The 27,045-nt window shown below is 33.7% G+C and overlaps 1 protein-coding gene across 2 annotated transcripts in view; it reads left to right on the top strand.

The window, feature by feature from the left end:
• The window catches only part of VPS13B (vacuolar protein sorting 13 homolog B), a 1,012,351-nt gene that overhangs the window by 748,820 nt on the left and 236,486 nt on the right, over positions 1-27,045 (top strand). For both annotated transcript variants that reach the window (XM_051970918.1, XM_051970917.1), the window contains one exon: positions 6,146-6,836. In XM_051970918.1, the coding sequence (XP_051826878.1) occupies positions 6,146-6,836 (691 nt within the window). The remainder of the gene's footprint in view (positions 1-6,145; positions 6,837-27,045) is intronic.

The following is a 27,045-nucleotide window of genomic DNA, read 5'->3' on the forward strand; positions in this document are numbered from 1 at the left end:
TATGAAAGTGAGTTAGGTACCAATGTAACAGTAATCCTAGCTTTTTCCTGGTTGATTTACCACCTAAATTAGTACAACAGACCAAACACAGACTCCAATAAAATACAGAATAGAACTCTGAGATGGCCCTATTTTTTCTGTTGTACTATTACCACTAATCCAATATGTGAATATTTGAACTGATAGTTAGTAGGCCCTAGTAAGTAGCCTCTTAATGGGACTTCAAAGAACCAGAAAATTTAACTCATGAAAGAGGAAATTTGAAACTGTAGTAGTACTCTTTACCATCCTATCTGTTATGAAGTGATGGATATCATTAGTTCTGCTCTTTTACATAATTACTGCATTATTATGAAAATTCTCTTTTACATCCAACTGGAAATAATTATGGTTATGTGAGATTATATATAATACTCAGTTGGGAGAAATACAGTATTAAAAAGTCTTTGCTTTCTAGTATTGCGTGCATGTATGTGTACATATTCAGTACACAAATGTGCAGGAGTGAGTAAAACTTTGTTCAGTCAAAAAAGTTGGACCTATGACACAAAAAAAGACAGTTTAGTTTAAAATATATTTATTCTCCCTTCACAATTCTATTTTTTAGATATTTACATGCTATTAGTACTAACTTCTCCTAGAATATGACATGGAAGTAAGGGAATAAAGGGAGGGCTACATCATTTTAGCATTAACACCAAAATATATATTTGGTTTCTTTGCTTAACAATATTGCCTTATTAAATGTAGGAAAATGTTTCTATTTTTCAGAATGACTTTGTATTTTTGTAGAGTTAACAATTTAGAATCTGTCTGTGTTAACAGCAGACAACAAAAGAAAGTATTCAACTTTTATGAAGGATAATAATTAGAATTACTTTTTCATGTGTTTTGACGTTAGGTTTTGATAATTGGAACACATAAACTTTTTCAAAATTGGAAAGCATCTTCTTTGTCATTCTAATAAAATAAAAATCCTTGGCTTTATTCTCTTTATAACAGTTGATTTTGTAAATTACATGATGCCTATGGCCATGAAAAATATCATGTTTTAAGCAAGAGCAATAAAATTAGGTCAAATGTCATGGTGATGGACCAGATGTGATTGGCATTTTGATTCTGTGGTTTCACACTTGTGACTTTTTCCATAATTTATGTGATGTTGAAAATGATCTCATAATTGGCTGAAGATAGTTTGATCAACATTAGAGTAACTGTTGCAGTGGAAATATTGCTTCAGTGTTACTATTATATAATCATAATTATAATTAGAAGATGGAAAAGTATGCAAATGGGGTTATTTAGTATAGATAATTAGGTTTTTAGCAAATAAATGGAAAAGAATATGAACAAAGAATTGCAATTAAAATATTCAAATATTTTGTTAGCCGGCACAATAAAATAATTATATTAATGAGATTAATTTTCTGCCTATTCTAGAATGTTACTTTTTCTTTCAAAACATGATACTTTTATTTGACATTTCTCTTAAGGAGAATTGGTTAAGATCAGCTTATCAAACTTCTCTTTTTACCCTACCATAGAATTACTTAACCTTACAGTAGAAAAACACTTAGTTTTATTTGAGATTTTCTCCCATGTTGCTGTTTATTGAACATGAGTGCCATTCAAGTCTGACCTTTTAGACATATATTATACCAACTGCCCATGTCTTCCTCATTCTTCACTTCCACTCTTCCAAAGTCTAGAGGTTAAACTGCTAAACTCACCTCTGTACATGAAAAGAAAGAATTAGCCATAGTTCCCTAGCTACTAGTAGAGCTTTCATCACCTTTCCATGGTGGCTAGTTATCTGTGAGCTACATAACTATGGGATAGGAAAATGCACCAAAATGATCTAAGACATAAACTATCAGCTTGACATGTTTGCCTAGCTATTGAAAACCTCCTCTTATTGAAGCCTATTGACAAGGAAACTGTAGAATTCCTTCAGTTTAAGGACCATCTGGTTATGCTCAAAGCCTTAAAGCCGTTATCTCTGCATAAAATTTCAGTCTTATACTTTTTTCTTCGCCAAACTATCCATTTTTAAGCCACAAATATTTTTCCAAGCCTTTCAGATTTTATCTAAAAGTATATTTTAACAGTATCTAAATAGTTCTTAAACAATAACAATTTATCTTGATAGATGACATGCTGTGTTTTTTCATTTTATTTTAATTAGCTATTGTGGAACCAAATTCTCCTTTGTTTTAGCCCTTTGAATACTGTTTAATTACAGTTATCATGCCAGATATCTTAAAGGTTATTTTACCAATACAGTTTCATTTAACATAAGCCATATGGAATCAATAGCCCAGTTTCCTAAAGTGAATGCTTGGAAAATCTTACATTCATATGTTAAGAGTACACATCCTTTCCTCATTAGTTGGAAAGTACAGGGATTTTGGCACAGGTTCTGTGTGGAAGCATTGTGCAGCTTTTATATGGATTTTGTTTTTAGCCTTTGATGACACTGTTTAGAATAGGAAGTATCTAATAAGTCAAGCATTTTGTCTAATGTGCTGCCAGTGTGTTTAATATATGCCTGGAGGTCTGAAACATTATCTTCTCCACTACAGTAATATGCATTTAATTCTCTGAAAGCAGAAGGTCGAACTTTTAAAAGGGACTCAAAGTACATTTTCAACTAGAATAATTTAAAACATATGGGAGAGGGGACCAGAGTAATGTACAGTTGGTTTTTATGGTTTAATCATGATCATGTTAATGCACACCAGTAGCTAATTAAAGAAAACTTTTATTGTTCATTTTAAATGGGTTATGTAAAGAGTAAAACTGATATAACAAATACTACCCTATGATAAATGTTTCTGTTATAGTCACTAACAGCAAGCAAATATTGGTGTTTTTGACAACTTAAATTATTAGTCCCTTTAGCTTATAGTAAAGCAAAGGGTCTTTTTAAAGCTATTACATTGTGAAGTTTTCTTTCTCCACAAAGGAATGGTAAATTGATGCCCAAGTTTATGGCCAGGCACATTTAATTAACTGTAAAACTTTACGCAATAGCTGGCCAAGTGCTCCTCAGTGTAAGAGATATATCTGCAGTGCTCTAGTAACACCACATCAGATTTTTTCAATATCTAAGACTATGTCTTTAAAGTCATAGTTTATTTATTTCAATTATGAAAATATTTTTGCAGAGGGAAAACAGTTAATCTTGGTTTTGAGCAAACATTTTAAGAAATCAGACTGCTAAGTCTAGAGTATGCCATGATTTTTTAAAAATGAAAATCACAGCTTTTCATTTCTGGATGACTGGGTCAAATTCCATATTGTTTGGAATGGGACTGGGATGCAATGCCATCTGACTTCTGTGCAGTAATCTATGCATTGTGAGTAGTATCTACACACCTTTTGCTGCTTATTTATTTCATACTAACAATCTACTTAATAGCAGCTAGAGATTAGTATGGCCATAAACTTTAATAAGTTTTAACAGTAACCTAACATAGCTGATATTTGATGAAATATTTAGGAAATTTAAAATAGGTACTGCATTTTCTTCTCCTCTTTATAAATGATTGGTCCTTTCATGTTAACCATTTTAGGTAGCACTAAATTCATTTTATATAAGAAAGATATCAGGTGTTCTGAGCATTTTTTATACTATACCCTTTTTGACAGTCTAGTGAAGTCTGATCCCTTTTTCAGAGTAATGTGAGTTGTTGTTTTTTTAAAAACAGAAAAGAAAAAACATAGAATTACCAAGGAAACTAAATTTATTAAAATTTGGTTTTCAAAATATTTTTAAGTTTCTGAACCCACGTAAAGTAGCTGTGGATTACAATTTTTTATTTTTTTTAACTGATTCTGTGATTTTATTGCAGTAGTGAGCTCTCACTGAGAGACTTTCTCTGCTAGGGCAGATCAACACCTACTCTATAATTTTTGTAGTCTTAAAAATAAGAGGCACCAATGAATTAAGTGATTTGAACCCAGGTCTTCCTGAGTAAGGGGCTGGCTCTCCATCCATTGGACCATACTGCCTTAACCAGAAGGAGAAAAGCTACTTCTGATAGCTAGTTGGATCTTTTAAAAATCATTAACATGTTCTTGCTTTTCAATGAATAAAAAATTCCACTCCAAATGTGCCCCAGAAGTTTACAGAATTTGAATGATTGGGATCTGCTATAACATTAAACCAAAATATTTTTTAGTTTGAAGTATATTTCTATATTTCAGGGATACATAAATACTTCTACTGATGTGACTTATACACCTTCTCCCTACCCTAGTAAATAGTCCTTGTAAATGGCCAGCAATTTATTACCTAATGATCCTCATTCTGGAGTTGAACATCAAGGAGTTTGGTAAGACTGAATCTCTGGATTACAAACACCACCTGTTGTTACTTCAAACTTCTTAGGCCTTTTAACTCTGTTGTGTGCCTAGTGTAGCCACTGAGAACTCAGGCTCACCTATCACAATGAGACCAAGGTATATATATGGGCTATTCGTGAAACATGCTTCAAATGAGCCCATCTGATTCTCTATCGCTTGTGCCCTAGCTATTGCTCTTCACATGACACATGTGAAAATTAAGGGTTGGTACTATATGAGGAGATAAATTTTGAGTATTTGTAATGTCAGTTTTAAAAGCTTAAAGTCATTCTGTTAGTGTGATTGTAATTTTCCTAGTTTTACTAAAAATGGTTTGCTGGTAAAATGATTACAGTTCTATAAGTATCTCATCCTACTTATTGCAACCTCTTCTCTGATCCATGATAGCAACACAACTACTGGTTTTCATTTCATGATGGAGGATAATTTAGTCCTTTGTGTGCTTCTTTTACTAAATATGATTATTTTGAATTTTTTATGTAAAAAATAATAATTATATCAAAGTTCCCATTTGAAGACAAAATTGTCTTTCCTTAAAAGTACTCCTTTTTTAATCAGTTAAGCATAGAAGTTTCAACTTATTTTACTGTTTCATTTTTCATTCCTAGCCCAAAAATACTTTTACATTTAAGCCCTTTAAAGGCAAGTTGATTATAATCTGAGAAACTGAATGTAAGTCAATCGATTTACAAGCATTTATTAAACTGTTATGTTATATTCTTGCAATGCACTTGAGAGATAGATACAAAAATGAGCTCTCCTACCTTCAAGAACTTATATTCTCTTAGGGGAAGGGGGAAATAATATGTTCACAGAAAAGTGATTACAGGCGATACACAAAATAAATACACCACAATTTGGGGTGAGGAAAAAAAGTGGTGAGAATTTAATGAGAGAATAAGGAAATGCAAGAGCTTGAACAGTAATTATAATTGGGATTTGAAGGAACTAGAAGGAAGTATCTAAAAGCACACATTTTAGTGGGTTGTACTGGTATAATGTTTTCTGGATTATAGCTACTCTCTTTATACAGGTCATTCCCAAGTCATTCCTGCTTCCTTTCCTCTCATAGTTATATATAAGGACTTGTTTAAAGTAGGAATGGATAGAGATGTCAATTGATGGAGGAGAAATGGAATTAAAAAATTGGGGAAAGCTGATAACTTGAATGTGCTAAGGAAAAATGCAGCATTAAATAGCTAAATTTTCCTTTGATAACTGTTTTAAGTACCTGCACTACTGTAAAACATATTTCCAGATATTGATGTATAATATTTATAAGTGTTAAGTTACATATTTTTCCAATATGTTTATAATTTGGGGGAAATTGATTTTTATACATATACTTTAAGAAATCTTACAGGATGATATTATGTTAGCTAATACTATTTTAAACATAATATTGTTTAATATAGGCTACTTCTGTCAAATACAAATATGGTACTCTTTTCAAATGGTACAGTTTCTTATGAATACTAGCGGGTTTTTTTTTTTTAATTCAGAAGATGGGAGACACTCCAAATTGTACATTAGAGACTAGACATCCATATTTCCTCATTTCCTTCCATGTATATTTTTGGCCCTCTTAGGCAAGTCATTATTTCTTTGGAATGGTCACCTACTGTTTTTTTCATGAGGGATGACTGCATTAGAATTTGAATTCGGCAGATTTTTTTATAATTCCCTTTTCTCCATTATGCTTAGTGTAATTGTTTGCCAATCAACTGGAAATATTCTAATATAACATATAGAATGATTTTAATATTTTCCTTTACAGATCTCCAAACAAGAACAGAAAAGCATGGATACACCCGATGGGGGTATAACAGAAACTTCTTCCCGTTGTAGTGGAGCCCAAGACAGTGGCATTGGTAGTGACAGTGTCAAAATTAGAATTGTTCAAATAGAGCAACGTAGTGGTGCCAGTCAGCATCGAATTGCACGTCCTTCTCACCAGTCATCAATTGTGAAAAATCTAAATTTTATTCCCTTTGACATATTTATTACTGCAAGTCGAATCTCTTTGATGACCTATGCCTGTACAAGTTTACCTAAAGCAAAAGCACAAGATCAGAATGATAGTGAGAAAATCAGTAAGAGCTCTTTAAACCTATCAGCAGCAGAATCAGAAAGTGTTGCTCAGCCCAGCCAGACTTGTATTTCCAAAGTGACAGCCGACGACCTCATAAGCAGTAGTGCTTCTTTCCCTTCTGGAAGAAAAACAGGACTTCTTTCATTAGAAAATCTTCATTCATCTACAAGATCTTCTGCCAGACAAGCCCTTGGTATCACTATTGTTCGACAGCCTGGACGAAGAGGAGCAGGGGACTTACAGCTAGATCCATTTCTGTACCTCATAGTGTCCCAACCTTCTTTGCTGCTTAGCTGTCACCACCGAAAACAGAGAGTGGAAATGTCGATTTTTGACGCTGTGCTTAAGGGAGTAGCATCTAGCTACAAATGTACAGGTAAGAGCTGTCACATTTGCCAGTATGTTAACCACTGCTACAATGAAATTAATCTTCATTTCCCAAATTTTAGAATTGAACAAACAAAAACAGCCAACAGGCCAAAAAATACATCCCTCCTCCCCTATAGATATTGTTAAGGTCATGTCCCATAATTGAATCAAGTTTAACAGTATAGAATAGTTGCAATATATTAAATTTTAGCCTCTAGTCCCTAATTTTTGTTGTATAAATATTTTCAGAAAGACAAAGGGCAGTACTGTTCCAGTGTTTTAATAGAATAAGAAAATCTTAATAAATCCATAGTGAGTTATGAGTTGTGAAAAACTCATAATGCTATTGTACATCTAAAATCAAATATTTTCCTATATAAATATAGTTTATGAAATTTAAGAAAAACCTTGAGATGTGACAAAGGTACTGTGCAATTCTTATTTTCTATTTACTCATTATTTAAAAAGAATCAATGCAAGCTCTATTTTATTAAGAGCAGATTATCTAAAAATCCCTAAAAGCATTTCAGGTTTTAAAATAATGATAAAAAAATTATTTTAAGTTCTTTAAAATGACCTTAAATTATCAGATTGGTTTATTGGTTCTTTCTCCCAGAAATGTTAGTGGGATTATTAGTATGTTACCAGTATTTTCACAGCATTGGAGTTCTCTTTTCTGTTAATATGATGAATACAGAAGTCATTCTGTGCATGTTTCCTTTATCATATTAACTTGTATACAGTGACATGTTAATTTATTTTTCATCTTTTTCATATGAACATCATCTATTTCTCTCTGGCTAGAATATAAACTCCTTGAGGGCAGAGACCTTTATCTCTCTATATTGCTTCACCTTACATCATTTTATTACAACTTATTCCTAAGTGATCACTTTTACAATACTGTTGAGTGATTGAATCTTCCTGCCCTGAGTTTTATTTCCCATGGATTCAATTATCTCTGTGCTCATGATTCTCAAATCTATTTATCCAACTCTAACCTTTCTGCTGACCTCCAGTCTCACCTCTTCAGTGGTCTCTCTGACATCTTTAACTGGATGTCCCATAGAGATCATTTTTTTAAAATTTAATAGTATTTTTTTCCCCAAGATAGTTTTCAGCAATCATCTCTGGAAGATTTTCTCTCTCTCCATTCTTCCCAAGATAGCAAAGTAATCTGATATAGGTTATAAATGCACAATCATACACAAACATATTTCTACATTAGTCATGTTGTAAAAGAAGACTTAGATCAGAAGGGAAAAATTACAAGGGAAAAAAAAACTGGAAATAGTATCCTTTGTTTTATATTCAGACTCCATAATTTTTTCTCTGAAAGGGGGTCAGCATTTTCTGTCACTGGTCCTTTGGAATTGTCTTAGATCATTGTATTGCTGATTTATCATAGTTGATAATCAGACAATGTTGCTATTACTGTGTACAATCGGTTCTGCTCATTTCATTCAGCTTCAGTTAATGTAAATCTTTCCAGGTTTTTCTGAAGTCCACTTGCTCATCCTTTCTTATAGCATAGTAGTGTTCCATTACATTTGTATACTACAACTTGTTCAGTCATTCCCCCATTTATGCACATTCCCTCAATTTCCAATTCTTTACCAACACAAAAAGAACTGCTATAAACATTTTTTACATGTGGGTATGATTATTATTATAGCTTTTTATTTACAAAACATATGCATGGGTAATTTTTCAACACTGACCCTTGCAAAACCTTCTGTTCCAAATTTTCCCCTCCTTTCTCCCACCCCTTCCTCAGATGGCAGGTAGTCCAATACATGTTAAATATGTTAAAATATATGTTAAATCTAATATATGCATACATATTTATACAGTTATCTTGTAGCACAAGAAAAATCTAATCTAGAAAGAAAGAAAAAAACCTGAGAACGAAAACAAAAATGCAAGCAAAAAATAAAAGAAAGAGTAGAAATGCTATGTTGTGTTCCACACTCATTTCCCATAGTCCTCTCTCTGGGTGTAGATGACTCTTATCATCACTGAACAATTGGAATTGGTTTGAATCATCTCATTATTGAAGAGAGCCACGTCCATCAGAATTGATCATCATATAGTCTTGTTGTTGCCGTGTACAATGATCTCCTGGCTCTGCTCATTTCACTCAGCATCATTTCATGTAAGTCTCTCCAGGCCTTTCTGAAATGATCCTGCTGGTCATTTCTTACAGAACAATAAGATTCCATAACATTCATATACCACAATTTATTCAGTCATTCTCCAATTGATGGGCATTCACTCAGTTTCCAGTTTCAAAAAGGGCTGCCACAAACATCATTGCACATGCAGGTCCCTTTTCTTTCTTTAAAATCTCTTTGGGATATAAGTCCAATAGTAACACTGCTGGATCAAAGGGTATGCACAGTTTGATAACTTTTTGAGCATAGTTCCAAATTACTCCCCAGAATGGCTGGATGTGTTCACAATTCCACCAACAATGTATCGGTGTCCCTGTTTTCCCACATCCCCTCTTACATTCATCATTATTTTTTCCTGTCATCTTAGCCAATCTGACAGGTGTGTAGTGGTATCTCAGAGTTGTTTTAATTTGCATTTCTCTGATCAATAGTGATTTGGAGCATATTTTCATATGTCTATAAATAGTTTCATTTTCTTTGTCTGAGAATTGTCTGTTCTTATCCTTTGACCATTTATCAATTGGAGAATGGTTTGATTTCTTATAAATTTGAGTCAATTCTCTATTTTGGAAATGAGGCCTGTATCAGAACCTTTGAATCTAAAAATGTTTTCCAGTTTATACAATTCTAATTTTTAAGGAATTATTTTCTTCAATTATCTTGTGTACTTCCTTTTCCATTTGGCTAATTCTACTTTCAAAGGAGTTGTTTTTTTCAGTGGATTTTTTTTTCCCATTTCACAATTTTTTTTTCCCCCCCTGAGGTAATTGGAGTTAAGTGACTTGCCCAGAGTCATATAGCTAGGAAGTGTTAAGTATCTGAGGCTGGATTTAAACTCATGTACTCCTGATTTCAGGGCTGGTGCTCTATCCACTGTACCACCTAGCTGTTCCAGGGCAAACTTTTTTTTTTATTCAATTTTTCTTTTTTTCTTTTTTTGTTGTTGATTCTTTTTTTTTTTTCCATTATGCTTGTGCATAACTCTCATTTCTTTTCCTAATTTTTCTCCTACCTCACCTAGTTGATTTTCAAAATCCTTTTGAGCTCTTTCTAGAGAACTTTTAGAGCTTGAGAACAATTCATATTCCCCTTTGAGGCTTTATATGTAGGTATTGATCTTCTCTGTTATCATATTAGCTTTCTGTGGCCCAAGGTTTTTTTTTTTTTTTGGTTTCTTAATCATTTTTTTTAGCCTATTTCCTTACTGTTAAAATTGAATTCTGCTCCTGAGGCAGGAGGCACTATCCCACATTTCTCATGCAGGAGGGCTTTCCACAATTGGGCTTCCGGTGCTTTTGGCTTGCCCACTGTGGTGACCTGTCTTAGTCATGCTTGTTGTGCCAGGTTTCCAAAGGCTTGCATTATGCCTTCTGCCCTGGGACAGGAGGTTGGCTTGCTGTGCAACTGGTCTGTTTAGTTAGTATCAAAAGATCTTGAGTGCTGATTTTCTCTCACCCCCACACCTCCAAACACACCATTTCCATGCAAATCTAGAAAATGCACAACCAAATACTGATTAGGAAATATAAGGGGAAAAACACAAGTCATATTTCCAGCCCAGATCACAGACAGAAAGATAGAAAGATCTGCAAACACTGGGCATAAGTGTCTAGCCAGGAACAGCAGCAGAGATCAGAGGGAAGCTGTGCATCAGATTAAAACCAGCAAATAGAGGCCGAATCTTGATGTCAACTGGAAACTTTGTTACTCACCACCCAGTTTTAGGTCACAGAGCCAAGGCTAAATGAGAAAGAACTGCAAGTCAATGTGGGATTCCAAGGTGAGGAGCAGTCATGAGCCTTAGGCTATATACCTATTAAGTAGTGAGTTTAGAAGCAATGAGCAGTTGTGTAGTTCTGATTCCAGAAGCATAATGGGGTCTCAGTTCCTGCCTCCAGCCCAGGAAAGAATGAATTCTAGTACTAAGGAGCCATAATCAAGGTCACATCAAATTTAACAGTCATCACTAAAAGGAATACAGAGCTTGGAATAAAGTATTCCAGAAGGCAAATATATCGGTTTACAACCAAGAACAATTTACCTGGCAAAAATGAATATAAATCCTTTTAGGGAAGATGGAGAACCTCTTAGCATTTGTGATGAAAAGGCCAGAGGTCCATAGAAACATTGAAGTGCAAACACAGAGAGTCAAGAGAAACATACAAAGATAAACATGATTAAGCAATAAGGCATTTACCCAAACATTTCAAATAAGGATGGCAGGATAATGAGTCTATTGACAAAAATGAGGAAGATGAGGAGAAGCAATTTTGGCGGTAAAATAATAATTGCCATTTTATAGCATTTTCAGACTTATAGGCATTATGTTTTACTATAACCTTATTAGATTAGTATGCTATCCCCATTTTATAGCTTAGGAAACTGCGATTGATAGATAGATACTTAAATGCTCCATGGATAGTAAATTTTGGAGCTTGTATTCAAACTTATATCTCCTAACTCCTAGTTCTGAATGCTTTTTTCCCCCCAGTACATAACACTGCTTCTGTATAAAGATAGTTTAACATTGGAAGCTAGAATTGCCCTGATACTCTAATATGTGCAGAACCTTGCTACTGTCTTTAACTTGAACTGATCTATTCACAGAAAATTCTGAGGTCTTGTGTTCTAAGTTGACTTCTTGTTTTAATAGCCTTTTAACAATCAAAGGAATAGGAGCTGAAAGTCTTGAGCCTGGCCCAATCTTATTTGAAAATGTGATCTTAAGTCAGTAAGGAACTGTATTCAGAGTCTTAGAATGTCATGGTGGGGAAAGGATCCCAGAAATCATCTATTACAGCTCATTTTCATGGGGGGAGAGGCATAATCACCATGCCATTGGAGCCCAGGCTCCTGTGATATAGGGCTTAACTGGAAGTCTTTAGAAGACTATTCAAGTCATATTACTCGGACAGTGCTGATCCCAGCATTTTGAAAGTCTTCATTTACCTTTCACTGGGTTTCTCTTCACAGTTATTTTATGGCATTCCCTCTTCTAACCACAAAGGCATCTGCTTGCTGACATCTTTATTTCCTAAATATTCAAATAGACATCAACACATGTTTTTGAGTTTTTTGAGAAGGAAAGTCAGTTATTTAATTTTGGAAGACCTTTGAAAAGGCCACATGTTAGCATAAAATGAGCTCAGGAAGAAGAATCAGAATTCTGCAGTCTTGTCATCGTCCTCGCTGATAAAAGTCACTTTAGCTCTTGGGTAAAGCCAACAGACATGGAGGATGGAGACCAAATGATTATTTGTAAGGTCCCTCCCAGCTCTAAGATGATATAATTCCATAATCATTAAATTTTGAATTCAAAAATATGAAAGTTCCCCACAGTTCTATCAAAGTGACTCCCATTTTTGTGTTTGAAAGTAAGAATAAATACTTTTACTTTAGTAAAAATCATTTCAAAAAATACATATTGTAGCCAGCTAAGGAAAAAGCACAGTAATGACAATGAGTGATTAATGAAGATAATTCTTCAACCTTCCCAAAAATGTAATCTTGACAAGTTTTGAATTAATAAGAGTGATATCCTCTTCACCAAAAAGTACCCAACATCATTTGGTAAACACTTCTGACCAATTTCTCAGTGCTTCAAACTAATACCAGACTCTTATGTAAACAGAGCCATTGTTTGCCACCTTCATTTCCTATTGCATGACTTTTTTCCTTACTGGAGTTCTTATTTATCAAGCACTTTTCTCCTAATCATATGTCAATAGTGTACCATTTAATGTAGCCTTACAAAGCTCCATAATGTAGCTAAGTACAAACTTAACCTGCACTCAGTGAGAGAAAGCATATCTCAAATGTACTTTGCAATTATCTTTCACTTAAACAGAATGGTCAGATTCAACATGTGCCACATGGGAGGGAACTATTATCAGTAGAGTAGCAATCTACTACCATATCTTATACTACAGATATATCATCTGGAACAATGAATAAAAGTGACCTTAAATGGAACACTAGTGATTGATTTCTGTTTCCCTGGTTACCAAGAAATAGAGATTTTTGAAATTTTAAATGAAAAAAAATACTATTTCTTTGCCTATGAGAGTGGCAGTAAGCCAGTAGCAATTTTAGCACATACACATGGGACCATATAATGGTCCCATGTAAGACACTACTGAAGTTATTATATAGATAATGGGATTTCCTTTTTGAGGTAGAAGAGATGGGAAAAAGAGATTTTAAAAAAAACAACCAATGATACAATGTGGCTTGTAATATTTTATTGTTTTCTATGCAAGTCATAAATTATTATTGCATATGCTTATATTTCTTTTTATGGAAATCATATGGCAACAAAAATTAAGTTTAGAATTTTGTTTTACTCTTTTAGAAAAAGACTATATTATTTAAAGAGACTATATTAACTTTTAATGACAAGTTACAAGTTATATTGAATGCACCTGTTCTCCAGAGATCTTCAGATATTTTATAATCAATTAATTTTGATTTTATAAAAGGAAAAGTTGAATCCCAGGAGAACTAAAGTAGCTTGCTTCTTGTAATCTACCTACCTAGCAAAGGCATAATGACAACTTGGGATTCCAAGACAATATGATGTAGAATCCCAGTCCTCTTCAAACAACATGACTCTATGTGCAGTGTGAAGATGTTTAGCCAAAGTCATTGGCCTTTCTCTACTTTAGAAGAGTTGTTGCCTTTTAAAAAGTCCAGATCCAAATTAGGGGTGATAAATTTGAGCATTTTACTGAGTGTTCTCTCTTTGTAAGCTATGTCAGATCTCCGTAATATCCACAGTCATGGAGTCTCTCAAATTTAGCCAGGTCCAAAGAACCAAAACTTAGACCTTTAATCAAATGATAGCAATAAAAATTGAAAATACAATCTTCAATTTATACAGGATTGCTTTAAGTTTTTAAGACTAATAAACAATTGGTCAGTAACAATTATGGCTGATCTGAATGAAGAAATACTAAAAAATAGCAATGGGTAAACTGTGTCAGATTGACAGCTTTTTTTAAGCTACCTGTTACAGTGCTATCACACAATCATCATAAAAACCCAGAATGGGAAAGCCTGAAAAGGCCTCTAGTCCAACCCATATACAAAGGAATCTCCACTATAATATAACTGAGCAGGTGATCATCCCTGGCCTGATTTAGAAGAATTCCAAAGGAAAAGTCACACTTCTCTAGTCACTTGTTCTACTTTTAGACAACTCTGATTGCTAAGAAACTTTTAATGAAAGCAAACCTAAATTTGCTTCTTTTCAATTTCCATTCATTAGAGATACATAAATTGCTCATTAGCTTAAATGCCCATTAGCTTAAATGCCCCATGGATAGTAAATTTTGGAGCTTGTATTCAAACTTATATCTCCTAACTCCTAATTCTGAATGCTTTTTTCCCCCCAGTATATAACACTGCTTCTGTATAAAGATAGTTTAACATTGGAAGCTAGAATTGCCCTGATACTCTAATATGTGCAGAACCTTGCTACTGTCTTTAACTTGAACTGATCTATTCACAGAAAATTCTGAGGTCTTGTATTCTAAGTTGACTTCTTGTTTTAATAGCCTTTTAACAATCAAAGGAATAGGAGCTGAAAGTCTTGAGCCTGGCCCAATCTTATTTGAAAATGTGGTCTTAAGTCAGTAAGGAACTGTATTCAGAGTCTTAGAATGTCATGGTGGGGAAAGGATCCCAGAAATCATCTATTACAGCTCATTTTCATGGGGGGAGAGGCATAATCACCATGCCATTGGTGATTGGGCTTGGACTCAGGGGAAACTGAACTACATCTCCTCTGAAGTCTCCAGTTTATCAATGTCTTTCTTAAATTATAGTGCCCAGAAGTAAACACAATCCTTCAGTTGAGGTCTGACAAAGTCAGGAATACAGTGGGGTTTCTTTTCCTAATGAAGTTCAAGATTGACAAGAAAAGATGATGATAAATGTTGGAAGATAAGTGGTAAAACTGGGACACTAATGCATTGTTGGTGGAGTTGTGAACTGATCTAACCATTCTAGAGAGCAATCTGGAATTATACCTAAAGGACTCTCAAACTGTGCATACTGGGTCTGTATCCCAAGAAAATCATAAAGGAGGAAAAGGACTCACATATGCAAAAATGTTTGTAACAGCTTTTATGTGTGTGTGTGGTAGCAAAGAATTGGAAATGGAGTAGGTTCAATTGGGGAATGGCTGAATAAGTTATGGAGTATGAAGGTGATGGAATATTATTGTCCTATAAAAAATGATGAAAAAGCTGATTTTGAAAGGCCTAGAAATATTTACATGAACTGATGCTGAGGGAAACAAGCAGAACCAGGAATATATTGTACAGCAAGAATATATGATGATCAGTTATGAAAGGTTGATTCTTCTCAGTGATTCAGTGATCTAAAGCAATTCCAATAGACTTTGCACAGAAAATGCCATCTGTATTCAGAGAGAGAACTATAGAGACTGAATGTAAATAAACATACACAGGGCAGCCAGGTGGTATTGGTACAGCAAGGTGGTATAGTGGATAGAGCACCAGCCCTGAAGTCAAGAGGACCTGAGTTCAAATTTGACCTCAGACACTTAACACTTTGTAGCTGTGAGACTGTAGGCAAGTCACTTAACCCCAATTGCCTCAGCGGGGGAAAAAAATCAACACATGGTAGGTTAACTTCTTTCTTTCTTTCTTTCTTTTCTTCCATTGTTTTTCCCTTTTGTTCTGCTTTTTCTCTCCCAACATGATTCCTAAAACAATGTGTATTTAAATAAATAAATAAATGATTTTTAAAAGGGTGAAAAAATGAAGCTCAAGATTACATTAGCTGTTTTGCCTGACATTTTGCACTGCTGGCTCATATTGAGCTTGTGGTCTACTAAAATCCCCAGAGCCTTTTCAAAACAACTGTTATCTATCCATGGCTTCCCTATCTTGTGTTTTGTGAAGTATTTTTTAAATACTCAAGTTTAAGACTTTACATTTTCCTCCTATTGAATCTTATCTTATTAGATTCAGCACAAATGTTCTAGCCTGTTCCGACCTTTTGACTTTCCAACTTTACAAAATGGATTACATAAAAATATCCTCATAGAAAAGTAATATAACAAATGATAAGCAAATCTTGGGTTTCTCTTATTCAGAAGTGAAAATTAATGTTAACATATATCCTTGTCTTAAATATGCAAATACTATTATGTACTACATGAAATGGCCTTTCAGTTTGAACTTTAAAAATATTCTGTATTGCATGAATGTTAAACATCTAATTCACAATCTCTGTCTTTTAAAGTCATCCCTCTTCTTTAGTGCCCTACTGATTTGAACTTATAATGATATTCCCATCATGAGTCAATTAGCAAGCATTAATTAAATGCCTTCTATTTGGCTAGTACTCTTCTAAGCATTAAGGGTGTTAATAAGAAAACCAGACAATTCCTATCTTTAAGGAACTTATATTCTGAGAGAAACCTGGTGTGTTTTTGGTTTAGGATGGTGAATGGAGCCGTAGGAGATTTAATTAACATGCTGTTTCTTATGGCAAGACAATGTTGATTTGATTATAGGTCTAAGCTGGGGTTTCAGGGGATATGTAAGGTGGCAGGATAAATGACAAGACATCGGGTTGAATTATGAAGCATGATGACAGTCACTTTCATAAAATTGGACCATATGCGTTTACAGCTTATATATTCACAGAGGTTAGAGCTGACTCCACGGCAGGAGTTCCGAAGCTGGGTAGGTTAAATCTCCCTGGTTATAGTCTCTACAGGTTGAATGGTCTGGAGAATACCTTATTATAGCATATAAATTCTGGGTTCTAGAAGGCAGTGACTTACAGAGCTATTCTTATCTGCCCTGAATCTCCTGTCATCACCACTACCACCCTCATTGAAGAAAAAGAAAAGAAAATCAAGCCTTTATTACAAGTTTACATAATAAACAAATTTCCAATTTATTGTATCCAAAAATGTATGATATTCTTCATCTAGTGTTCATCTTTTCATCCCCTCTCTGTAAAGTAAGTAGCATATTTCATCATTAGCCATCTGAAAATGTAGAGTTATTTGAAACAAGTTTCAAAGTTGTTTTTCTGTATAATATTGGTGTTATTATTAGATAATTATTTTCCTGGTTATGCAGTATGTATCAATTCATATAGGTTATTCCAGATTTCCCTAAAACTATCTATTCTCTCATTTCTCACAGCACAATAATATTCCCTTACATTTATATACTATGTTTTCATCAGCCATTCCCTCAATAGATTAGCATCCCCAAATTCCTAGTTTCATCCTATCAGGAAAAAAAAACTGCTATGAATAATTCTGTACATTGTAGGTCCTTTTAGTCTCCCTTTGATATTCTTGAGGTATAGCTCTAGTAGTGGTAATCCATGATAATATGTAGATAAATGGCCACCTTTTATTATCATTTTAAGATTATAAAATAATGATTATAAAATAAGATTATAAAACAAAATGATCACTTTTGATTGCCTTTTTACACTCAATTACATAAATATACTATTTAGTGCTTTTCTGTCTAACTTGAATGGATAAAAATAATCAGTGAGTTAACATAGGGACTTTAAGAAACATTAAAATAATAAAATAGCCTTTTATTCCTTGATGCTCTTCCTATCTGGAACAGCCTCTAATAAAAATATTTTCTGCCAGTATCTTTATATGTAGCAGCTGTATTATTGGCCATCCTCATTTAAATAAAGATGTATGCAGTTGTTTTTTAGCATAATCTTATTAGTTGTGTTTATAAATATTTTTAAATCAGTATTTGTTTTGTTTAAGGTAATGTAGTCCAGATTTGTAGTTGCCTCATTTCTTGACTATGCTGCCCAAGGCTGCCTCAAAAAAATCATTTTTCTTCTTGTTTATTTTGGGGTTTTATTTGTTTTCAAAGAGGTGACTATGGCATCTGGTCAGTTTTGAAGGAGTTGAACCATCCTTAGGATATGTTTCTAATCCCCACTCTCCTGAGCCTTTAGTACACACAAAATTAGTCCAGAATCTTATAACCACCAATTTATTCTTATATACTGAGAAACACTGAGGAAAATTGACTTCTAAATGTTTGCATCTATCCTTTTTTGTTTTTCTTGTACTTTTTTTTCCCTCTTTATTAACAACTACATTAATCAGTAGATGTTTGAGTAAAACTACATAAATAACATCCGATAGTGAGAGCAAAAAACTTTTTTTTACATGTGATATCTGCGTCCCAAGATCCAGAATCTAAAATGTGCAACTTTATTACGTATCTTAAGATACTACATTTTTTTTTAGATAAAATTTAATACTCTTTGTTTTAGATCAAATATTTTCAAATATAGGCATGTGATTGACTGAGGCACTTAATGATCTCAGTATAGTCATTCATGGCGCAGCTTGAATATGTGCAACTGTAGTAGTTGGCTTCTTCATCCCTGTTAGAAACAGGACTACAAAAAAGGTGCCAAACATTTTAGTAAACGCACAATTGAAAAATCACAAACTGGCTTCTTTCACTTCATAAATCATAACTTTATTTCATTTAGCAATTATAGCTGTAAAAAAAAAAAAAAAAGGATTGGATTACACTTTTTTTTGGAACTGAAAGTTTTGCTAATGTGCCTGGAAGGACTAGAATTAACCTGTGACTTGAATGCCATAAAAATCAGGACTTAAACATATGTATATAAAACTAGCGACCTCTTTCCCATTACCACTGCATTCATTTATATAGTTCATATATGTGTTATACAAGTACATATACATGTATATATATGTATACACACAAAAGCATTTTGTATTTCCCCTTCCCCCATCAAAATGTAAAGTCCATGATTGCAGATACAGTTTCACTTTTGTATTTTTATATTTTTACTTTTATATTTCTGAAGTCAGCAATTAGCACAATGCATGACACATTAATTAATGTCTGTAATAATTGACTACCATTATTAACTTGGTAAAAAGTACTAAAAATTGGAGTCCTTGAAAAGGCCTGGCCACTTGATCACTGTAAAGAAGACTGTAGGAAGAAAGGTTGGCTCAGAAGGAGGAGAGGAGTTTCGATGATCCACTCCATTTCTTAATCAGTACCAAATTGTTTTATCATATCCCTGAGCTTCCTCCTTTATAAAATGGAGATGATCATAATTGTTCAGACTCATTTCTCAGACCTCATCACTCTACTAAAACTGCTGTCACCAGGGTTACTTACTATTGAACACTTTAATGCTAAGTTCCATGGTCTTTCCACTTGACTTTTTTTCTTTTTTTTTCTTCGTATATTTTTAGTTATTTCATTAAATATTTCCCAACACACACACACACATACACACACACACACACACACACACACACACACACACACACACACATTTAACATTCATTTTTTTTTAATTTTGAGTTTCAAATTCCCTTAAAGGGCTTGCCACAATTCACACAGATAGCATTAATGTGATATTGAAACCCAAATATTCTGACTCCAAATCGAGTGCGCTTTTCAGGTCAACAAGTTCAGGTGTGGGGTGTAAAGGGCTGCTAGAGCAAGGGAAGGTCGGTCTGCCTTGTAATACAATGTACATTAACATCACAAGGCCCAAGGGGATTATGACAGCCCATTCCTTCCTTCTGTTTTCTTTCCCTTGACAGCGACAGGCTACTGTGACTCCTTGGCCACAGTAAACAATGCACATTTCGTCACAGCCAGTCAGCAAACATTTATGTAGCCCCTTCTGTGAAACATTACAAGAAAAACTTAACATTTGCTCCTATGACTAAAAAGAGAGAGCGAGAGGAGAGAAGGCTTACTTTGCCGTAAAAAGGGAAAGTTTCCTAGGATTTAGGAACAGAAAGGGCCCCAGCAAGTCCTATGCCTTTTACATTTTTGGAAGTTGAAAGGGAGAATCAGCTGGTTTCCCTTTCTGCTAATGTCCTTCCAAAGCTAGGAAATTTTACTTAAGTCATTTAGCATTGCTAGAGCTAAACACAAGCCTCACTGCCAGCAGTGACTCCATGGGGTCTCACAGATGGAAGTGGAGTGATCTAATGTAGTAGTTGTTTTCACCACAACTCAAATCTCTCATTAAAGGGTACCTTGAGCATCAAAGAAAAATTAGGCCTTTTCTTTTCCCTGGCTCATACAGAACAATAAGGACTAGCCATCAGCACCTGGCCCCTAGACAAGATGGGACAAAGAGAGATCAATTCAATCAGCATCCAGTTTATTTTTCTCTCCTACTTTGTACTTCTCCATTTTTCTTCTATATTCTCTTCTCTGACAATAATATTTCACACTTTTTAGTACAAAAGGATTCTCAATCTCAGACTCACACCTGAATGAGAATAGAAACCTTAAACAATGTTTTAAAATCACTTACAGATTACTTTTTATATACTTTGCCAAAGTAATTGTAATGGGTATACATAAAACTCATTGAGCCTTATAAACCACTTCATATTTATTCTAGTCAATCCTCACAACAGCTGTAGCCTCATTTTACAGCTGGGGAAACTGAGGCTCAGAGATAAAAATGACTTGGAAGGGGTTGCATATATACTCTGAGGAAGGATTTTAGTTTAGTTAGGTTTTTTGTGAAGCAGTTGGACTTAAGTGATTTGCCTAAGGTCACACAGGTAATGTTAAGTTTCTGAGGCTGTATTTGAACTCAGGCCTTCCTGACTTCATGGCCTGGTGCTCTGTCTACTGTGCCATCTAGCTGCCTCTCCCTTCTTTCTCCCCAAAAGGATTTTAAACAGGATTTCTCCTAACTACAGGTACAGCACTACATTATATTGTAAACAGTAGGAATCATAATTTGTTTGAGGAAATTGGCAATCTTTCCCCCCAAAAAAATATTTATTTTGCTCTATTGAATCATGGTTGACCATGTCCTCACTTAAACATTCATTTGTTTCTCCAAACAACTACCTAATTCCCTCTTATCGACCTCCTATTTCCTTGTTAATGCACCAGAATTGGCTTGTGGTTTTTGTAAAAAGCTTTTCTCTATTGGAATAGCTATTTATTTCCAAAAAAATTTTGTTACTGTTCTCTAGTAAATGAGAGTGAAAATCTGAACAAGCTTACTAGAAACCTAGATCAATGAAAGTCAGTTTGGGACTTATTTTTAATTTACTTCCTTTCTCTGCCCATCTTCTAGCTTAGAGGTGTCAAACACATACCCAAACCACTTCAAAGTATAACTGGGAAATAACAAAATAAACAAGCAAACAAACAAAAAACCTGTAGAACACAGAAAATGTTAATATGTGGCCCTCTTTCCATTTGTCTGACATCCCAGCTTTAGCTCAACTGTGCTAAAGTGACCAAAAGAAAATAGAAAAAATAGGGGCTCATCATCTCCTAAATAATTTAAGATCTAGAATATGTATAAATAACTAGAAGTGGGTGTTTAGAAAAAGAACAATGATAGAAGCATCATTTTTATCCTCATAATAACACTGGAATGTATCCCCATTTTACATATAAGGATACAGGCTTCCAACAACTGCCTGCAGTGAGATTTGAACTATTCTCCCTGACTCCAGGTCCAGTACTCTCCTCTAGATCATCTTGCTGCCTAGAGATTTGGCCATTGCTAAACCATTTTGAAATAAACATTCCTTTGAGTTCATTCCTTCTGGCTTTGGGGACCAGACACTTTAAATTTCAAACTATTTTATGTATTTCAAAAAAGTGTATAAAAGTTTTTTTTTTTAATTAAGTTGCTTAATAGTGTTTTCTCCTCTCAAGTGAAGAATACTTTAGTAGTTATGCTTTTCTTGCTCAGAGTTTGATAATACATTATAGCTTGAATACATAGTATGATCACCATAAAGGTCAAGTCTAAGATGTACTCATGTAAGGGCCCTAATAAAGGTGCAATGTAATGAAAAGTGAAATGTAATGATCATTTAAAAACACCACTTATTCAGTGGAACAAGGCAAGACAATAATCAGAATATTACAAATCTAAGGAATATCTGAATTTTCTTACGGAGCAAATGATAGTAAATGAATTTTTCTGACTCAGTTTTAAAGTTTCTTTTCTGAAAAAGGACAAGTGGCATTACTATCATCTCTCATTTAATTCAAGTGAAAAACCAAAAACCCATTTAATAACTCTGAACTTACCTAGGGATTAGAAACCCCCAACTCAGATAACATAATCTCACTCCAAAGGGAGACCTCATGAAATCTAATTTAGATCAAATTTAGGAAGACTGACAGCCTGGGAAACATTGATAAATCTTAGAACTGTGTCATACTTTATAGATTTTCTCTTTGTTGTTGTTGTTGTTGTTTTTAATATGGGATTCTTTTCTTTCTTTTTTTATTTTTTTGCTGAGACCATTGGGGTTAAGTGACTTGCCCAGGGTCACACAGCTAGGAAATGTTAAGTGTCTGAGACCAGATTTAAACTCAGGTCCTCCTGACTTAAGGGCTGGTGCTCTATCTGCTGTGCCATCGAGCTGCCCCTATTTTCTCTTTTTTAATGGATTTTTATTGCTTTCATTTTTTAATTAAGTCATCGATTTCCTTCTATTATCCTCCCTATCTCTGTTATCTCTTATAACAACAAAAAATTTTTTAAGAAAAGGCAGGAAGGTAGGCAGCTCGATGGAATAGTGGTTAGAGCACTGGCTGTAGAGTCAGGAGGACCTGAGTTCAAATCCAGCCTCAGAAACTTATCACTCATTATTTGTGTCACCCTGGGTAAGTCACTTAACCCCAATTGCCTTGCCAAAGAAAAAGAAAAAAAATTATACAAAACCAATTTATACATTAAAAATAAAAAAGAACCGATATCGTATATTATTCTCCCATGGACCTCCTACCTCTGCAGATAGAAAGAGGTATCATATTTTATCCCTTCTTTGAGACCAAGCTTGTTCTCTATAATTTTTTTTGTTGTTTTATGATAATTATTTTTTGTTTACATTTTATCATGTCTGTTATCTTAATTCTACTCTTTCATTTTATATGAAAATGTTTTATATACATCTGTAAATATATACATATGTATACATTATATACATAATTTTTTATAGCACCATAATATTCCATTAACTTCATGTATACAATTTGTTTAGCCATTCCTTAATCAATGAGCTTCAGGTTTTTTTTTCCTGAAAGTGCCACTCTAAAATATTTTGATATGTAGGTATCTTTTCATTTTATCAGTGACTTCATTAAGGTTTTCTGCCAACCAATGGAATCTCTGAGTCAGAAGGTATGGATAATAGCGATATTATTTGCATAATTCCAGATTTGTCAGTGTGCCTGTTTTCCACAATCTCTCTAACATTGATTATTCCCATTTTTTGTCATTTTGGCCAGTGTGTTGCATATGAAATGCCTATTTGCCTTTACCTATTTGTCTATGAAGAAATTGATTTTGGTTTTGTATGTTTCTCTTAGTTGTCAATGCATCTTAGATATCAAAGCCATATCTGAAATCAAAAATTCTTTTCCCAGTTTCTTGCTTCTCTTCTCATCTTAGAAATCATTATTTTATTTGTATAAAAGCTTTTCAGTTTCATGTTATCAGAATCAGCTAATTTTCTGCAATTATTAATTTTTTTGGTTAAAAATCATTTACCTAGAGTGCTGAAAGTTGTATGGTCAGTTTTTTATGTTATGATCTGTAATTTTCAAGCTTTGTATCTTTGAATTTTCACCAAAAAGATTATTCTTTCCTTCATCCTCTTCACCTCCTATGTTCTTTAATTTGGCATCAAGCAGTCTATGTTTTACACTGAGAATTCAAATTCCTAACATTCATTTCTGATTTGTCCTTTTTTTTATTAATTATTACTTAAATTATGTTTTTTCAATTAACAAAAGTACATCTTTTGTCCCTGTCAACTCACCTTCCCCAAATTGAGAATAAAAAAAAAAGCAGTATCAGATCTCAAACTTTATTGCAAAATGATAATCTTAAAGATAGCCTAGTACTATAGAAGAAATCTCAGATGTTTAATCAACATAATACGTTAAGCATATGATATACACAAATAAACGACCATCACAAACTAGTGTTTGATGAACTCAGAGATTCAAGCTCAGAAATTGATTGTTTCTTCCTCTTTGACAACATGTGCTAGGAAAACTGGAAAATAGTCTGACAAAAACATCTCACTGTATACCAAGATAAACTCAAAATGAGTACATGATATAGACATATGTGTGTATATATGTCATAGACCTATATATCATAAGCAAATTAGAATAATATCAAAAAGATAACCTGTCAGATATATGGATAAGAGAAGAGTCTATAACCAAATGAGATGGAAAGGATCACCAGAGCTAAGATAGATAATTTCAGTTACTTTACGTAAAGATAAAAGATTTTGCACAAATAAAACCATTGCAGCTAAAATTAGAAAGAAAGAAAGAAATGGGATGGGCTGGGCAGGGCAGGAAGGGAGAAAGATAAAATTTTACAGCAAATTTCTCTAATAGATGTCTCTTTTCTCAAATTTATAGGGAACTGAACCAAATTTATAAAAATAAGAACCATTCTCCAAATGTTTAAAAGATAAAATATACTATTATAAGCTTGTTGAATAGCAATTATGTTTTCAGATATTCCAAACTATTCTAAAAGATTTGTAATCTTAATGATAATGAGCATTGCCTCCAAAAATACAGATTGCTATGAAAATAAGAGCCATTCCCCATTTGATAAATGATTAAAACATAAATAGGCAATTTTCAGAAGAAGAAATCATGTTTATTGAAAGGGAAAGGTTTGTTTTTTCTTTTCCTCTGTAAAATTGTACTCAATTTTATAGAATCAAGTGTTTTTCATTATTAGCTTATATTCTTTGCTTTCTATAATATCATATTGTAAGTTCTCCATGCCTGCTAGTCCTCAGGATTTGATTTCTTTTTTTCTGGCTACTTGTAATTTTGTTGTTATTGTTGTTGTTGATGACCTGAAGCTCTACATTTTGATTTTAATGTTTATGGGAGTTTTCATTTGGGGGGTTTCTTTCAGGAGATGACCAGTGGATTTTTTTCTACTTCTACTTTGTCCTTTGGTTCTAAGAGATCTAGTTAGTTTTCTTTTAAGATTGTTTGGGTCATAGTCTAGTGTGGTTTTTTGTTTATTTGTTTTTGGTCATGACATTCAGATAGTTAAGAAAAAATTCTTAATTTTTTTTTACTTGATCTGTTTTCCAAGTCAGGGATTTTGTTGTTGTTTGTTTGGTTTTTTGTTTTTTTTGTTTTGTTTTTGTTTTTGTTTTTGTTTTTTTTGCTGAAATGCCTTTCTTTTTATTTTTTCATTCTTTTGGATTTTTTTTTTTAATGTTTGTTGTTTTATGGAGTCATTTGTTTCTATTTGGTACACTCTATTTTTCTGGGAGTTTGTTGCCTGGGAAAGATTTTGTACTATTTGTGCCAAGCTGTTAAATTCTCTTTCCAATTCTCCTATCCATAATGTTCAATTCTTTTTCAATTTCAATTCTTTCAATTCTAGTGCTCTCTCATGCAAATGAGAGCATTTCATTTGTAAAAACATTTAAAAAAATTTTTTTAACTCTTGTTTCTTCTTCTCCAATAATTCTACTGGAATCATAACCATGGCTGTGTTTTTCTTTCAATCTTGTCTTATAGATGTTTTAGAGTATTTTTTTTTAGATTTGCATATTAGACATTTCTATTACAAAAATAGATTTTTGTAGGAGGATTTTTTTTTTATTTACTAATTCCTCTAGCCTACTTCCTCACTTCAGATTTTAAGGCTCTATACAGATGTTGCTTGTTTCCCAACTTCCTCATCTCTCAATACCCTGTCTCCATAGGATATGTTTCTTACCCCGCACTGTAATGGTGCCCTGATGCAAGTCTGAGAATTCTTCTTGCCCTGTTGTATAGTCTCTATTTTGCATTGAAGTACTTTGCTTGACCTCAATCATACTCTGTTCCTTATGCCCACAAACTTTCCTATTTTCCCATGACAACCTGGGCTGGACAAATGATTTAATGTACTTTTTCTTGGATTTCTCCATCAGGATTCTGTCTGATATTTTTTTTCTATCTCTGTTTGGAAGTTTTGGTAAAGGCTCTTTAAATACTTTCTTCTATTACTTTTCCATCTTGGCTCTACTTCCCCTAATTTTTTTTAATGAATATACTTCTCTTATTAGCAAGATGTCTATTCTTATTCTATGATCTTAATGAGGAAGAGAGAGTACAGTATTCTTTCTCTTATCAGACATTCTCGTCTTCCTTTTGTATTACAATTATTAGATATATATTAGTGTTGCTGATTTTTCATTCTGGTTTTTAGCATCTGATTCATTGGTATATTTGTACTCTGGACTTTTATTACCAATATCTTTGCTACTTAAGCTTTCTTTTATTTTCCATCACTGTGGTCCTTCTCCATTTTTATTAGTGTTACAGACTCCAATGCTGACCTGATAAGCTACTTTTGCCTTCTTAGATATGGCATTGTCTTGTCTTGGTCCCTATTCTGAGCAGCCTCGAAAATGCAGCTGAGTTTCTACTTGCCATTTCTTAGAAACCAAAATCAAATGCTTGTGCAGCATCTTCCGTTTCCAGCCCACCTTAGCCTTCTCCATTTCTCCCTACAGTCTTTTTTTTTCCCTATCCTTTATTGTGGCAGAATCAAATCTGCTGCTTCTTAAGAGATAACATCAGAATGGGGACATTCAAACTCAGTGTGGCCATGGCATTGCCTACTTAAAAACCTGTCCTGCAAAAGCCTGCAAATTATCTTATGGTCACTGCATCTGAAAGTGGATATGGGAGTCTCTGAATAATTATTTTTAATATTCAAGTTCTCACTTATTAAGATTCACACCTATAATGACATTTCTTTATTTCTTGGAAGAAACAACACCTGATGTAGTACTTTACAAAAAAGTAACCAAAATTATTGTATTAAAATTTTTTACTACAACTTTTGGATATTTAGATGGTTGAGGAATGGGCTAGATGTGAGAGTGGGGCAACATCTCATCTTAATTCTTAGGATTTTGACCTCACTTATTTTGTCTTGTTGTATCTTGAAGATTTG

The sequence above is a fragment of the Antechinus flavipes genome, chromosome 1 (genome assembly GCF_016432865.1).
Source record: "Antechinus flavipes isolate AdamAnt ecotype Samford, QLD, Australia chromosome 1, AdamAnt_v2, whole genome shotgun sequence".
In the NCBI taxonomy this organism is placed as follows: Eukaryota; Metazoa; Chordata; class Mammalia; order Dasyuromorphia; family Dasyuridae; genus Antechinus; species Antechinus flavipes.